This window comes from Idiotropiscis lumnitzeri, unplaced genomic scaffold (assembly GCF_059441095.1).
Source record: "Idiotropiscis lumnitzeri isolate Australia: NSW breed Sydney's pygmy pipehorse unplaced genomic scaffold, RoL_Ilum_1.0 HiC_scaffold_38, whole genome shotgun sequence".
NCBI classification, from domain to species: Eukaryota; Metazoa; Chordata; class Actinopteri; order Syngnathiformes; family Syngnathidae; genus Idiotropiscis; species Idiotropiscis lumnitzeri.
This window is the reverse complement of record NW_028283576.1, coordinates 177,028-193,427: the sequence shown is the minus strand read 5'-3', so window position 1 is coordinate 193,427 and position 16,400 is coordinate 177,028. Positions and strand designations below refer to the sequence as shown.

Sequence of the window (16,400 nt, the reverse complement as noted above, 5' to 3'; positions counted from 1 at the left end):
CTTTTATAACAGCTAAACCAAACGTTTCCAATGTAAATTTCCACCTTTATATAGTGTAAAAAGACATCCTGAAGCCTGGGCAGTCATTAATTTGATTGTCCAGTATTTCCCTTATGAGATAATGCCTCACATAGCAAATGTGTACAGTGCGAGCTGAAAATGCATTTTCAGCACGAAAAAAACCAAACTTTTATAACAACTAAACCAAACGTTTCCAATGTAAATTTCCACCTTTATATAGTGTAAAAAGACATCCTGGAGCCTGGGCAGTCATTAATTTGATTGTCCAATATTTCCCTTATGAGATAATGCCTCTCATAGCAAATGTGTACAGCGCGAGCTGAAAATGCATTTACAGCACTAAAAAAACAAACTTTTATAACAGCTAAACCAAACGTTTCCAATGTACATTTCCACCTTTATATAGTGTAGAAAGGCATCCTGAAGCCTGGAAAGTCATTAATTTGATTGTCCAGTATTTCCTTCATGAGATATTGCAACACTTAGAAAAAGTGTACAGCGCCAGCAGACAATGAATTTTCAGCACTAAAAAAACCAAACTTCATTAACAGCTAAACTAAACGTTTCCAATGTAAATTTCCACCTTTATATAGTGTAAAAAGACATCCTGAAGCCTGGGCAGTCATTAATTTGATTGTCCAATATTTCCCTTATGAGATAATGCCTCTCATAGCAAATGTGTACAGCGCGAGCTGAAAATGCATTTACAGCACTAAAAAACCAAACTTTTATAACAGCTAAACCAAACGTTTCCAATGTAAATTTCCACCTTTATATAGTGTAGAAAGGCATCCTGAAGCCTGGAAAGTCATTAATTTGATTGTCCAGTATTTCCTTCATGAGATATTGCAACACTTAGAAAAAGTGTACAGCGCCAGCAGACAATGAATTTTCAGCACTAAAAAAACGAAACTTCATTAACAGCTAAACCAAACGTTTCCAATGTAAATTTCCACATTTATAGAGTGTAAAAAGGCATCCTGAAGCCTGGGAAGTCATTAATTTGATTGTCCAGTATTTCCCTTATGAGATAATGCCTCACATAGCAAATGTGTACAGTGCGAGCTGAAAATGCATTTTCAGCACTAAAAAACCAAACTTTTATAACAGCTAAACCAAACGTTTCCAATGTAAATTCCCACCTTTATATAGTGTAAAAAGACATCCTGAAGCCTGGGCAGTCATTAATTTGATTGTCCAGTATTTCCCTTATGAGATAATGCCTCACATAGCAAATGTGTACAGCGCGAGCTGAAAATGCATTTACAGCACTAAAAAAACAAACTTTTATAACAGCTAAACTAAACGTTTCCAATGTAAATTTCCACCTTTATATAGTGTAAAAAGACATCCTGAAGCCTGGGCAGTCATTAATTTGATTGTCCAATATTTCGCTTATGAGATAATGCCTCTCATAGCAAATGTGTACAGCGCGAGCTGAAAATGCATTTACAGGACTAAAAACCCAAACTTTTATAACAGCTAAACCAAACGTTTCCAATGTAAATTTCCACCTTTATATAGTGTAGAAAGGCATCTTGAAGCCTGGAAAGTCATTAATTTGATTGTCCAGTATTTCCTTCATGAGATATTGCAACACTTAGAAAAGGTGTACAGCGCCAGCAGACAATGAATTTTCAGCACTAAAAAAACGAAACTTCATTAACAGCTAAACCAAACGTTTCCAATGTAAATTTCCACATTTATAGAGTGTAAAAAGGCATCCTGAAAGCCTGGGAAGTCATTAATTTGATTGTCCAGTATTTCCCTTATGAGATAATGCCTCACATAGCAAATGTGTACAGTGCGAGCTGAAAATGCATTTTCAGCACTAAAAAACCAAACTTTTATAACAGCTAAACCAAACGTTTCCAATGTAAATTTCCACCTTTATATAGTGTAAAAAGACATCCTGAAGCCTGGGCAGTCATTAATTCGATTGTCCAATATTTCCTTTATGAGATAATGCCTCTCATTGCAAATGTGTACAGCGCGAGCTGAAAATGCATTTACAGCACTAAAAAACCAAACTTTTATAACAGCTAAACCAAACGTTTCCAATGTAAATTTCCACCTTTATATAGTGTAAAAAGGCATCCTGAAGCCTGGAAAGTCATTAATTTGATTGTCCAGTATTTCCTTCATGAGATATTGCAACACTTAGAAAAAGTGTACAGCGCCAGGAGACAATGAATTTTCAGCACTAAAAAACCGAAACTTCATTAACAGCTAAACTAAACGTTTCCAATGTAAATTTCCACCTTTATATAGTGTAAAAAGACATCCTGAAGCCTGGGCAGCCATTAATTTGATTGTCCAATATTTCCCTTATGAGATAATGCCTCTCATAGCAAATGTGTACAGCGCGAGCTGAAAATGCATTTACAGCACTAAAAAACCAAACTTTTATAACAGCTAAACCAAACGTTTCCAATGTAAATTTCCACCTTTATATAGTGTAAAAAGACATCCTGAAGCCTGGGCAGTCATTAATTTGATTGTCCAATATTTCCCTTATGAGATAATGCCTCTCATAGCAAATGTGTACAGCGCGAGCTGAAAATGCATTTACAGCACTAAAAAACCAAACTTTTATAACAGCTAAACCAAACGTTTCCAATGTAAATTTCTACCTTTATATAGTGTAGAAAGGCATCCTGAAGCCTGGAAAGTCATTAATTTGATTGTCCAGTATTTCCTTCATGAGATATTGCAACACTTAGAAAAAGTGTACAGGCCAGCAGACAATGAATTTTCAGCACTAAAAAAACGAAACTTCATTAACAGCTAAACTAAACGTTTCCAATGTAAATTTCCACCTTTATATAGTGTAAAAAGACATCCTGAAGCCTGGGCAGTCATTAATTTGATTGTCCAATATTTCCCTTATGAGATAATGCCTCTCATAGCAAATGTGTACAGCGCGAGCTGAAAATGCATTTACAGCACTAAAAAACCAAACTTTTATAACAGCTAAACCAAACGTTTCCAATGTAAATTTCCACCTTTATATAGTGTAAAAAGACATCCTGAAGCCTGGGCAGTCATTAATTTGATTGTCCAATATTTCCCTTATGAGATAATGCCTCTCATAGCAAATGTGTACAGCGCGAGCTGAAAATGCATTTACAGCACTAAAAAACCAAACTTTTATAACAGCTAAACCAAACGTTTCCAATGTAAATTTCCACCTTTATATAGTGTAGAAAGGCATCCGGAAGCCTGGAAAGTCATTAATTTGATTGTCCAGTATTTCCTTCATGAGATATTGCAACACTTAGAAAAAGTGTACAGCGCCAGCAGACAATGAATTTTCAGCACTAAAAAAACGAAACTTCATTAACAGCTAAACCAAACGTTTCCAATGTAAATTTCCACATTTATAGAGTGTAAAAAGGCATCCTGAAGCCTGGGAAGTAATTAATTTGATTGTCCAGTATTTCCCTTATGAGATAATGCCTCACATAGCAAATGTGTACAGTGCGAGCTGAAAATGCATTTTCAGCACTAAAAAACCAAACTTTTATAACAGCTAAACCAAACGTTTCCAATGTAAATTTCCACCTTTATATAGTGTAAAAAGACATCCTGAAGCCTGGGCAGTCATTAATTTGATTGTCCAGTATTTCCCTTATGAGATAATGCCTCACATAGCAAATGTGTACAGCGCGAGCTGAAAATGCATTTACAGCACTAAAAAAACAAACTTTTATAACAGCTAAACTAAACGTTTCCAATGTAAATTTCCACCTTTATATAGTGTAAAAAGACATCCTGAAGCCTGGGCAGTCATTAATTTGATTGTCCAATATTTCGCTTATGAGATAATGCCTCTCATAGCAAATGTGTACAGCGCGAGCTGAAAATGCATTTACAGGACTAAAAACCCAAACTTTTATAACAGCTAAACCAAACGTTTCCAATGTAAATTTCCACCTTTATATAGTGTAGAAAGGCATCTTGAAGCCTGGAAAGTCATTAATTTGATTGTCCAGTATTTCCTTCATGAGATATTGCAACACTTAGAAAAGGTGTACAGCGCCAGCAGACAATGAATTTTCAGCACTAAAAAAACGAAACTTCATTAACAGCTAAACCAAACGTTTCCAATGTAAATTTCCACATTTATAGAGTGTAAAAAGGCATCCTGAAAGCCTGGGAAGTCATTAATTTGATTGTCCAGTATTTCCCTTATGAGATAATGCCTCACATAGCAAATGTGTACAGTGCGAGCTGAAAATGCATTTTCAGCACTAAAAAACCAAACTTTTATAACAGCTAAACCAAACGTTTCCAATGTAAATTTCCACCTTTATATAGTGTAAAAAGACATCCTGAAGCCTGGGCAGTCATTAATTCGATTGTCCAATATTTCCTTTATGAGATAATGCCTCTCATAGCAAATGTGTACAGCGCGAGCTGAAAATGCATTTACAGCACTAAAAAACCAAACTTTTATAACAGCTAAACCAAACGTTTCCAATGTAAATTTCCACCTTTATATAGTGTAAAAAGGCATCCTGAAGCCTGGAAAGTCATTAATTTGATTGTCCAGTATTTCCTTCATGAGATAATGCCTCACATAGCAAATGTGTACAGTGCGAGCTGAAAATGCATTTTCAGCACTAAAAAACCAAACTTTTATAACAGCTAAACCAAACGTTTCCAATGAAAATTCCACCTTTATATAGTGTAAAAAGACATCCTGAAGCCTGGGCAGTCATTAATTTGATTGTCCAATATTTCCCTTTTGAGATAATGCCTCTCATAGCAAATGTGTACAGCGCGAGCTGAAAATGCATTTACAGCACTAAAAAACCAAACTTTTATAACAGCTAAACCAAACGTTTCCAATGTAAATTTCCACCTTTATATAGTGTAAAAAGGCATCCTGAAGCCTGGAAAGTCATTAATTTGATTGTCCAGTATTTCCTTCATGAGATAATGCCTCACATAGCAAATGTGTACAGTGCGAGCTGAAAATGCATTTTCAGCACAAAAAACCAAACTTTTATAACAGCTAAACCAAACGTTTCCAATGTAAATTCCACCTTTATATAGTGTAAAAAGACATCCTGAAGCCTGGGCAGTCATTAATTTGATTGTCCAGTATTTCCCTTATGAGATAATGCCTCACATAGCAAATGTGTACAGTGCGAGCTGAAAATGCATTTTCAGCACTAAAAAAACCAAACTTTTATAACAGCTAAACCAAACGTTTCCAATGTAAATTTCCACCTTTATATAGTGTAAAAAGACATCCTGAAGCCTGGGCAGTCATTAATTTGATTGTCCAATATTTCCCTTATGAGATAATGCCTCTCATAGCAAATGTGTACAGCGCGAGCTGAAAATGCATTTACAGCACTAAAAAACCAAACTTTTATAACAGCTAAACCAAACGTTTCCAATGTAAATTTCCACCTTTATATAGTGTAGAAAGGCATCCTGAAGCCTGGAAAGTCATTAATTTGATTGTCCAGTATTTCCTTCATGAGATATTGCAACACTTAGAAAAAGTGTACAGCGCCAGCAGACAATGAATTTTCAGCACTAAAAAAAACGAAACTTCATTAACAGCTAAACTAAACGTTTCCAATGTAAATTTCCACCTTTATATAGTGTAAAAAGACATCCTGATGCCTGGGCAGTCATTAATTTGATTGTCCAATATTTCCCTTATGAGATAATGCCTCTCATAGCAAATGTGTACAGCGCGAGCTGAAAATGCATTTACAGCACTAAAAAACCAAACTTTTATAACAGCTAAACCAAAACTGGGTTTAGCTAGTCAGTAAAACACTCTTTATAGTGTAGCAACGTTAGTAACGCTAAATTCTTACCTAGTTTATGAGACGAGTGCTGTACTTGACTATTTTTTGTAATTTATTATTATTTTTTTTTTTTAATGCTTTATAGAGCAAATTGCACCTATGACAGTTGTTATTACCACAGAAGCCATCTCAAATGGTTGCAAACTCTGAGGGTGACTTTGAACCGGAAGTCCCGCCTCAATCGTCATCTGATTGACAGCGGAATCCTGGAGCCAGAGAAGAGAAAAGAATCAGACACGAAGTTGAAGAAGCGAAAAAAAATAAACATCGAATCTTAAAGTTCTCGCAACGAGGGTGACTGTTGGGGTCTGGAGAAGTGACCGGGAGATGGGGAGCCCCGTATTTTGGTCTTGGTAAGAGGGTAACTCACTTGATGTTGACGAGGGAACCTATGCCGCTATGCTATATACCGTCGTGAGAAAACTACGGCCTGGGGGCCACATGCGGCCCGTTAAACGTTTTAATCCGGCCCGCCGAATTTGAAAAAAAAATAAATAAACCTTGTTAATGTTTTATTTTCAAAATAGTGTGGTTTTTCAAAGACAAGCTTTTGTTCACTTTCATTTAAAATTAAATGTATTTTTTTTCTCAGATGAGATGAGGTTACCAAAACACTCCATCCATCTGCTCCTGGTCCAGCCCCTCTGTCAAATTTTAGAACCCATTGTGGCCCGCCAATAAAAAAGTTTTCCCACCCCTGCTATATACTATAAACTATGTTAATGTCGTCAGGCCATTATAGAGTATTTCTTCTGACATTTTGAAGGAGAAATAATACTCAACGTTTTATTTTTTTATGATGTTTGAGGCATTCTGACTGAAATACAGTTAAATTGAGGTTACCAGTAGTCATTTCCATTACCTGTAAATGTAAATTAGAATGTAACTTACTACAGTGAACCCTCGGTTATCGCGGTTAATGGGGACCGAGACCACCCGCGAAAACTGAAAATCCGCGAAGTAGCGGCGCACCTTCAAAAATGCTTAAAAAAAAAAAGTGCGAAGTAGCGGCGCACCTTCAAAAATGCTTAAAAAAAAAAAGTGCGAAGTAGCGGCGCACCTTCAAAAATGCTTAAAAAAATAAATAAATAAAATAATATATATATATATATATATATATATATATATATATATATACGGGTAGAGAGAGAGAGGGTGAAATTCATGTTATAACAAAAAAAAAAATTATTAAAACATTTTTTTATTCCCCAGCCATTATTTTTGTATTTATTCAATTACTTCTTTTTGTATTTATTTAATTACTTCGACTTTTACCTGCTGGTACGCCGTCCGGTGTGCCCTGGCATTCTTCATTTATTTATTCATTTATTCATTCATAACTGACAGCCTCGCGCTCCGCTCATGCCCGGGCGGAAGGTGTTCCTCTTCGGCTTAACAACCACGCACGCCGGCCGGTCTCCTCCGGAGCTCTCGCACGGTCCCGAACGGAGCGAAATGTCGCCCCGCTAGTGCCCGGGCGGAAGTTGTTCCTCTTCGGCTTAACTGCCACGCACGCTGGCCGGAGCTCTGGTACGGTCCGAACCGCGCGAAACGTCGCCCCAAATCGTGCCCGGGGGAACGTGCTCTTCTTTGTCCACTCTCCTCTTCGCCCACGTTCTTCTTCGGCGCACGCCGGCCGTCTAACCACTCCAGCGCCCCGTCGTGCCGCTCGGCGAAACTACAATGCCCCCGAATATTTTTTAGACCCGCGAAGCACTGAACCCGCGAAAGGTGAACCGCGAAGTAGCGAGGGTTCACTGTATTGCAGCCAGATACCTATAAAATGTCATTTAATTTGCACTGTTTTGATCGCCACTGTTTTGCTCATTGAACAACAAATGAAAAGATGAATCATACACAGTGTTTGTAAAGATAATTGTCAATGTTTTATTAAATGAAATTCCAATGTAAAATTGTGTAATATTGTGTTATATAATGGGTCTACAACATACATTTCTCACAGACAAGTAGAGCTTTTTCTCATGAAATGTGTTGAAAAAAAACTAACATTTGAACATTGTTTTGCGTTACAACATCCGTGTTTACTGGTCATAAATTATTAACTTAAGTTTAATATACACTACACGAGCTGGGTAGCCACCACGCCTCAACCACCATAACAAGTTCGCTAACCCTTTAAGTCGAACGAGGTAGCTAACATATCGGGTTCAATTTGTACCAAAAATATGCTGTTGTGCCTTGTGTCTCTGTATATGTCGTCATGACGTGTCATTTGACAAAGCCTTGTGTCGATGTTAGTTGTCGATGTAACAGTCTTTGTTAGATGTCAATGTATGTCTATGTTAGATCTCAATGTGTCGATGTTAGATGTCAATCTATGTGTCTATATTAGATGTGTTTATGTTAGATGTCTATGTAAATGTTTGTTAGATGTCGATGTGTGTAAGATGTCTATGTAAAGGTTGGTTAGATGTCGATGTCTATGTAAATGTTTATGATGGATGTCGATGTGTCTGTTAGATGTCCGTGTTTGTTAGATGTGATTGTAATGGTTTATGTTATAGACGTCAATGTAAGTGTCAATGTTAGATGCCCATGCATGTTTGTTAGATGTCGATATATGTGTCATTGTTACATTTCAACGTAAATGTTGTTCGTGCAAGTTTCCAGTCCTCCAGCCACGTGACATCATGCGCGTCAAAGTGATAACTCGTACATTTCACGGAGGGAAAAAAAACAGACACCATTGGTAGTTTTGACCGGGAAAAAAAAATCATTTATTTTTTTCGAACACCTCATGTCTCTTTCAGCGTAAGAATAAACATGACACGACCAAAATAAAATATACCAACACAGGCAAATATTTAAGGAGCACTCAAGAGATACACTTCAGCTCATTTAATCCCACCTATTTTTACTAACGCAAACCCTTCAATTCTAGCGCCCACAGAATAGTGTGCTATAATGCTATAAAAATATGGAGCCTTTACCTGACAGCGTTTGAATATAACTGAATTCCCATTGCTCACGAAAAACTGAGAAACTAAGAACAAACATTTCAAGCACAAGCTTGACTTGACTTCAACAGTTCTATTTTTTCTTTTGTGACAGCTCAGACATCAAAATAATGCTTTCCTTCTATAAAATAAAAACAGCATGACAAAAGGTGCTGAAATAAACTATATACGGAAGTGCGTGAGTGACAGTGTGTGCATGTGTTTTTGCAACGCATGTGTACACCCCGCCATACAAATTACACAATTCGTTGGGTATGTGGTATACACTTAAAAACAATTGCCTTGGAGCAAGTGAACACAACACGTCTCACACTGTATACATGCTGTAGAAGGGCTGGGCGATATGACCTCAAATCAATATCGCGAGAAATCGAGCAATTTTACCTCGATAACGATAAATGCACAATAAATTCCCACGTGGACTAAAATCAAAATAAATGCAGGAATTGCATATTGACTGTTTTTTTTATTGACCAACTGGTACACTTTACTTTCAATGAAAAATAAAAGTACAAAAATCATTTGTATGAACATTCCAAATAGCTTGCAGGGTTCGCGGTTAACTTTAAAAACTGCTTGCCCATAGGGCAAGTGCCACTAAAATTTGCCTTGCCCGAGTGGCCAAATTACTTGCCCGACTTGGGCAAGTGACAATTTTTTTTCTCTAAGAATAAAATGTTTATGGTTGTAAAATGTGCGCCACAAATGTAAATAAACATATAATCTGATAAGCATAAATTAATCTTGTTTTCATCGTCAACCATGAAACCCTACTCACAAGAGCAAATGTATCATCCTGTGCAGTTATTGAAAATGTTAATTGTAGTTTTAATAATTAACAAATCTGCATGTTAAATTGGGAAAATGATATTACAGCAATCCAGATGATCAATTTTAAGTCCAGGAGAGCGTATTAATTGAGGAATCACATGAGTAAATTATGAGTGTGGCAAATTTGTGTATTCCTTTAAGACCAGTGCCTGTGGTGCTGCCTCCATAAGTTTCATAGCATAAACAGAACACAGTCACTGACACTATGTCAGGTCACATCATGGAGCTAATGAATTAACAGCCAATAATCAAATATTACTCCCTTCCTTACTCACAACTGAATTGTCTACTTAAAAATATTCGAGCTATTTTAGTCATGTCAGAGGAATCCGAAATGTTCGGATTTGAACGAACTCGTCGCCAATTTTCGGCCAAAATATCGTAGGTTTTTGTTGTGTTTTTCAAACTTCAAATGAGGATGCTACGACAGCGAGTTCCAATACTGCGGGATTTATTGACGTCCACTTTAACTCGACATTCACTGAACTAACTGATCCCCGTAGCGCCCGCCCATTGCCCCCGATAAGGCCAATGGACCATACCAAAACATAAGGGGTTGTCTGGGTTAAACCATCACCATACAGTGCACACAAACAGATCACACCACCGTTTTCGTCAAAATTAAAGATATTTGGCTGCTTTAAAAAATGCTTGCCCGGTCGGGCAAGTTGCCCATAATTTTACCTTGCCCGTGGCCAAATTTCACTTGCCCCGGGCAATCGGGAAGCGGTTAACCGCGAACCCTGAGCTTGCTTTGCATGACTTGAACAATGTCACAAAGAAAAAGGGTACCTCTTGCGAAATCTTTTTCTGCAAATAGATTGCGCCAAGATGCTCTCATGATGTAAATAATGGCAAATAAAAAAACGCTAAATAAAATGAAAGAAAATGTCAATGCAAGCCAAATAAACAAGTGGGTATTATCGGGGAAAATGTGCCGTCTCGAGTACTCTGCTGCGCAGTCGCCACTTGTCATCTATGTAATGCACAGTTAGGCTCAATCAGGGATCCATGTTGCGACCCGACCACAAGTCGGATGTAGATGCAAAATGCTTGACATGTCTAAGCTCCCGGCCCGATGTAGTCCATATCGGGAAATACGGCTTTCATGAAGCGTTTAAATCCTGTGCGCGCCACGTAACTAGAGGAGCTTTATCTTTAGCTATGTGCTAAGCTATCGCGTCCACCTCTGAGACGTTCTCTCGTATGGTGTCGCCTCCGTTCATGGGCTGTTGTCACTTGTCGAACCTTGCTTCTCACTTTGAACTTTCAGCACAGCATGGTTGTGTTGTGGGTGGTGAGAAAGCTTCTGGATTTGAATCGCCAGCAACGAGAGCGACAGACGGGTGGAGTCACATGACTAGAGGCGCTGTAGCGGTCTTAAAGGGGCATGAACATTGCCGCAGACAAAAGGCTTTTCTTTTTTTATTCATCGAATTTACCGACATGGGCAAAATGATTTCGGTCATTGTAATAAATTTCGGTAACGGTAAATTTTCGGTTTATCGCCCAGCCCTATGCTGTAGCATGGCTTTTTTTGCCGTGGGTGTCAAATATTTTACTTTGTTTTCAGAGTGCTTACAGACCTCTTGGTTTTGCCTCAAAATAATTGTCTGCAAAGCAGTCTGTGCCATCCGCATCATTGATGTGCAGGAGTAGCTTGTTGGTAATAAATAGCTGCAAGAAGTCCGCTGTTTGCCGCAGCATCCAGTGGTCCAGCGCTCGCAGTGAAAGTCTTGTCTGGCAGCCCGAACCATCCCCAAACATTTCGAGATGCACGCCCACTAAATTCCAGAAATATAAACATGGACAAACTTGACATTCTTCCAGATTCTGTCTCTTTGCATTGTTTTGAAGTTACTCCTGCAACTTTTCCACTTCTTCGATCCTCCCCATTGTCTGAAAAAGAAGTGTATATTTTGATTTGAAATAATGACCTCAACATACCAATACATTTGTTTATCATCTGAACTGGATTATTTTGAAACAACATTTGGGTTGGACATCTGGGATTTGTTGTTGTGTATATTCAGAGTAATCCTTTTCTTGTATATAGCTAAAGCAATAGTCGCTGGCCTTGAAAATGGGTACAAGACTTGACCAAATTAAGATGCCATAAGGTCTAATTTGCCCCTTCTCTACCACAACTGATTTAGAGGCCATTAGTAACAGATTTGAGAAGACCACTTTTAAAGATATGAAGCCAGAGCTCGGCACCGGACCCATTTTAATTATTTATTATAATTTTAATGTATTATTGAGCAAATGACACAATATGTCAGTAGTGATTACCACAGAAGTCATGTCAAAATAGTGCAAATTCTGAGGTCGACTTCAAATCAGACAGGCGGAGACGAGCGCCAGAGAAGAGATGAGAATCAGAAGAGATGTTGAAGAAGCTAATAACAAAAAAAACAAAAAAACACATCAAATCTCCATGTAGTAGCAACGGGGATGGCTCATGGGGTCAGGAGAAGTGAGCGGGAGATGGGGAGTATGAGGTGCCGTTGGGGACAAAAGTCAGGAATCGCTTCACACTTCTGAAATGCACTCTTACACACCAGTGAAATTGTTGTTGCTCATGCATACTTATGAAACGCTATCATACATACGAGTGAAACGCTCTCATACACACTAGTGAAATAGTTGTTGCTCATACACTCGTCAAATGCGCTCATACACATAGGTGAAACATTCTCATACACACCAGTGAAAGGCGCTCAGGCACAATTGTGAAATTATTGTTATTCATAAATACAACTGAAACATGCTCATGCCCATACACGAGTGAAATGCTTTCATACAAACACCCACACTGTTGAAAATGCTGTCATGAACACAAGATCGCTTACAAATACTAAAATGTAAAAATTAATCATTTATTTAGCAGGGATGCATGGTGGGCGACTTGTTAGCACGATGGTCTCACAATGCAGAGGTCGCGGGATTGATTCCGGCTTTCCTGTTTGGAGTTTGCATGTTTCCCACACGCCTGCGTGGGTTCTCCGGTTTCCTCCCACATTCCAAACACATGCATGGCAGGTTGTTTGGACACCCTAAATTGGTGTGAGTGTGAGCGCGGATGGTTGTTTGTCTTTGTGTGACCTGCGATTGGCTGGCAACCAGTTTAGGGTGTACCCCACCTACTGCCCCAAGATAGCTGGGATAGGCTCCAGCACCCCCCGCAACCCTTGTGAGGAGAAGCCGTATAGATAATGGATGGTGGGATGGCATTCATAATGGACGGCCGCCACGGTGGGCGACTTGTGAGCACGATGGTCTCACAATGCAGAGGTTGTGGGATCGATTCCGGCTCCGGCCTTCCTGTGTAGAGTTTGCATGTTCTCCCAAGCCTGCGTAGTTTTCTCTGAGTTCGCCAGTTTCCTCGCACATTGCAAAAACATGCATCCATTTACTCTGATGCCAATGTTTTCTGTACCTTATGGCAGATTTTTCTCTTTGCCGAAGACTATTAGCACTTGTAGAGCGAGGACCTGTGCCACAGTCGTCAACTGCACCCTAAAATCTGATCATTTTGTATTTTAGACATTACACACTACACAGTTAAAGATGGTCCAAAAAAGAAAAATGGATTAATGTATTTCAACTTACATAATACTCTTTAAAGAGCTGACCAGCTCATTCCCAGAGGTACGTATTGGGGCGTATTGGTCGTCTTTACAGAAGACTCCAGGAGGTAACTCAGGTTTGACCTTCAGCCACAACAGAGTGTTGGGTGTGAGTGCTTCCAAGTCGTTGAGGTCGGAAGATGTCCTTGTGATAGGCCTGCTGTTTATAACTGCTTCAGCCTCACCAAGCAAGGTATATTGACTTTCTTCACCCGAAATTTGTTCTTTTACAGTGACATTCAGGATTTTTCTCACAGACCAAATAAGTCGCTCACAGCTTCCTCCGTGGTGGGAACCTGCTGGGGGATTGCTATGCCACTGAATACCTTTTTGCAGCAAGTGTTTCTCGATTTACTTAGTGTTCCATTCTTTGATTGATTTCTTCATTTCACTGTCAGCTGATCTAAAGTTGGTTCCGTTATCAGAATACATCTCTCTCACTTGTCCTCTTCTGACAAGAAATCTTCGGATTGCGTTGAGACAAGCATCTGTGTCACGTGAAGATGCAATTTCCAGATGTACGGCTCGTACAGCGAGACATGTAAAAATCACGCCGTATCTCTTTACTTGTCCTCTAACCCTACTTACTTAGAATGGACCAAAATAATCAACGCCAATTCTCTTGAAAGGCGGATCGTCAGGTAGCACTCTTCTGATGACTCTAGCAGCTCGAGGTATCCAAAACTGTTGATGCAGATTAGCCATCATGTGGTTCCTTCCAGCGTGAGCTGTAATCTCATGAATGTATCTCAGGACTAGCTTTGTGTTATGTGAATCCTTGGCAAGATGGCTTGCTGTTTTGCTGTTTCAGGCATGGCTGCGTGGCTCAACTGTCCACCAACCCTCATGACACCATCTTGAAGTACTATATTGAACTTGTAAAGTGGGCTACTTTTCTTCACCCTTTTTTGTTTTTCAAATATGGCTAAATCTTTTTTGAAACTTCGCCTTTGACAGTATTTCACAAGTTCTCTTTCTGCTTTATCCAAGTCGTCGCAGGTCAAATACTTTCCTTTGACAGTTCTCTTGAATAAATTCATCTTGCCTTCTTCACCTAATGTGATTAACTCCTTTCTATTTTCCTTTACTCTGTCAGTAAGTCTTTCAGCTTTAGAAACCAGGCTACGGCCTGCTTCAATGCTGTCCAAGACGAATAATGGTTCATCCACTGGCCCAGAGAATCTTTGGGCTACAGTGACTGAATTACATGCACTTGAGTCACTCATTTGACCTCCAGGTCATTAATTGGTAATTTGAAGTGGTTTTTGTGTTTAACTAAATTCCTGGACACTGCCTGATTTTTTTCAGAGCTGTACAACCACTAGAAAGGGTGGTTCCCACAATGTGAGTTTTGCTCAGGTGGCCCAACAATGTCAAAAAAAACAAGTAGGGGTGTGTGTGTGTGTTTGTATAAGCTACATGTTGGGGACCAACATCGGACAGCACACCCACTGTAGGGGACCAAAATTTTTGTGGGGACCAAAAATCTGGGCCCCACAAAAAAGAGCATTGAATTCAGTGATAAGAAGCTCAGGGGGAGGTCCTGTCAAAGTTTCAGGGCTTCCCAGGAAGGTCACAAAAACAAGACGAGTGTGCTAGAAATGTGTGTGCGAAAAATTACTCAGGATCGCTGTCTAGTGGTCGGTCCCGGTACTGCACTTACGCACACTTCACACACTCGGCTGGTCTGCGCATGTGCAGGACAGTCTGCTTTATGTCAGGCAGCCACCCTCCCCTCCCCCACAGCCCAACCCGAAAAATTGAGATGTTAGTTAAGTATTTATTCCTATTATTGAGTGAGATTACATATTTTTACTTGGCAGCTGGCACAACAGCTAAGCTTGGAGCACAGTTATTGCAAAATAAAATAAATAAACAGTAACAACAATAAACGATTGTTAATATTGTTATACTTTATAGCGTAACCTATTTATACAAATTTTCTGTATGCAATTTCAAGTGCAACTAATATAGTTGTGCATATAGATAGCCACCAAACTCCATACATTAGATAAAAATAAGAGCCACGATGTTAACCAATTAACAGTTCAAGAAAAAAGCAGACATCCAAGAACTTGCTTTGTTACTTTTGCGTGGCCAGAACTACAAACCCCAAAGCAGAGCAAACCCAAAACATCAGAGAAAGTACAATACTTTTGTCAAGGAGTGGTGCTGCTGCTTTGCGATCGCTGCCACCATAGTGAACGCGCTCCCACATTCGTGCACACGCACACATGCCACACACCTGTTTTCCACGTCCTGTCAGTCCACTCCGTCGGTCCGCATTTATTTCGTTGGTCAGCCATCACGGTTGGGTGCGCACTAGATTGCTGTTAAACCATCTTCTACGCCACAGTCCTCGTGTTCAACAAACATTTCTCCCGAATTCGCCTACCATGCACAACTCTCCACTTTCAAACCGAGCGCCGCTGTTACTTCCGGGTTTTTAGCGCCAAGCACTTGACGCTAGCGTGTGACGTCATGGCGAAATACTAGGTTTTAAAATAAAAATTTTCTTTTTTTTGTACAGTCTAAGTGCATGGGGTTATGATAGATCGAATGAGTATACCTTTATGTACTCACTAACATTTATGTTGATCATAAAATGTTGTTTTGATGAAGAAAACTGTTATTTTTTAGAATCAATTGGCTTAGGGCACTTGGGCAAACTACGGCCCGGGGGCCACTTGTGGCCCGTTAAACGTTTCAATCCAGCCCCCCAAACTTGAAAAAAATTAAATGAATAAGCCTTGTTAATGGTTTATTTTCTAAATACTGTGGTTTTTCAAAGACATATATATTGTTGTAATGCTTTTGTTCACTTTCGTTTAAAATTAAATGTATTTTAGGACTCATTGTGCCCCCCCCCTCCCAATCAAAAAGTTTGCCCATCCCTGGCATAGTGGATGGGCCGAGGAGTTTAAAAGGCACACATCATGCATTTTTCAGTCAGTTTTAGCCAGGGCTTGGTATGGGGAAGACCAGCTGGTTTACATGTAATCATTAAATTTTCCCAAGTTTTATTTAAGTTAATTGGACAAAACAAAAAAACGCAATATTCTTCTGCCAGAGAGTATGTAATATTCTTCTGCCATTTTATTGTAGAG

General features: G+C 39.2%; 1 protein-coding gene across 2 annotated transcripts in view; it reads right to left on the bottom strand.

Annotated features, from left to right (window-relative positions):
- Positions 1–11,125: 11,125 nt before the first annotated feature.
- Positions 11,126–16,400, bottom strand: part of LOC148315794 (uncharacterized) — a 44,223-nt gene continuing 38,948 nt past the window's right edge. Inside the window, exons 5-6 of one of the 2 annotated variants that reach the window (XM_088287337.1) lie at positions 13,277–13,377; positions 13,141–13,183 (exon numbers count right to left, since the gene is read on the bottom strand). In XM_088287337.1, the coding sequence (XP_088143463.1) occupies positions 13,287–13,377 (91 nt within the window). In that variant the 3' untranslated portion in view covers positions 13,141–13,183; positions 13,277–13,286. Of the gene's footprint in view, positions 11,564–13,140; positions 13,184–13,276; positions 13,378–16,400 lie in introns of those variants that run through there. The other variant, XR_015840566.1, reaches the window with a different exon arrangement.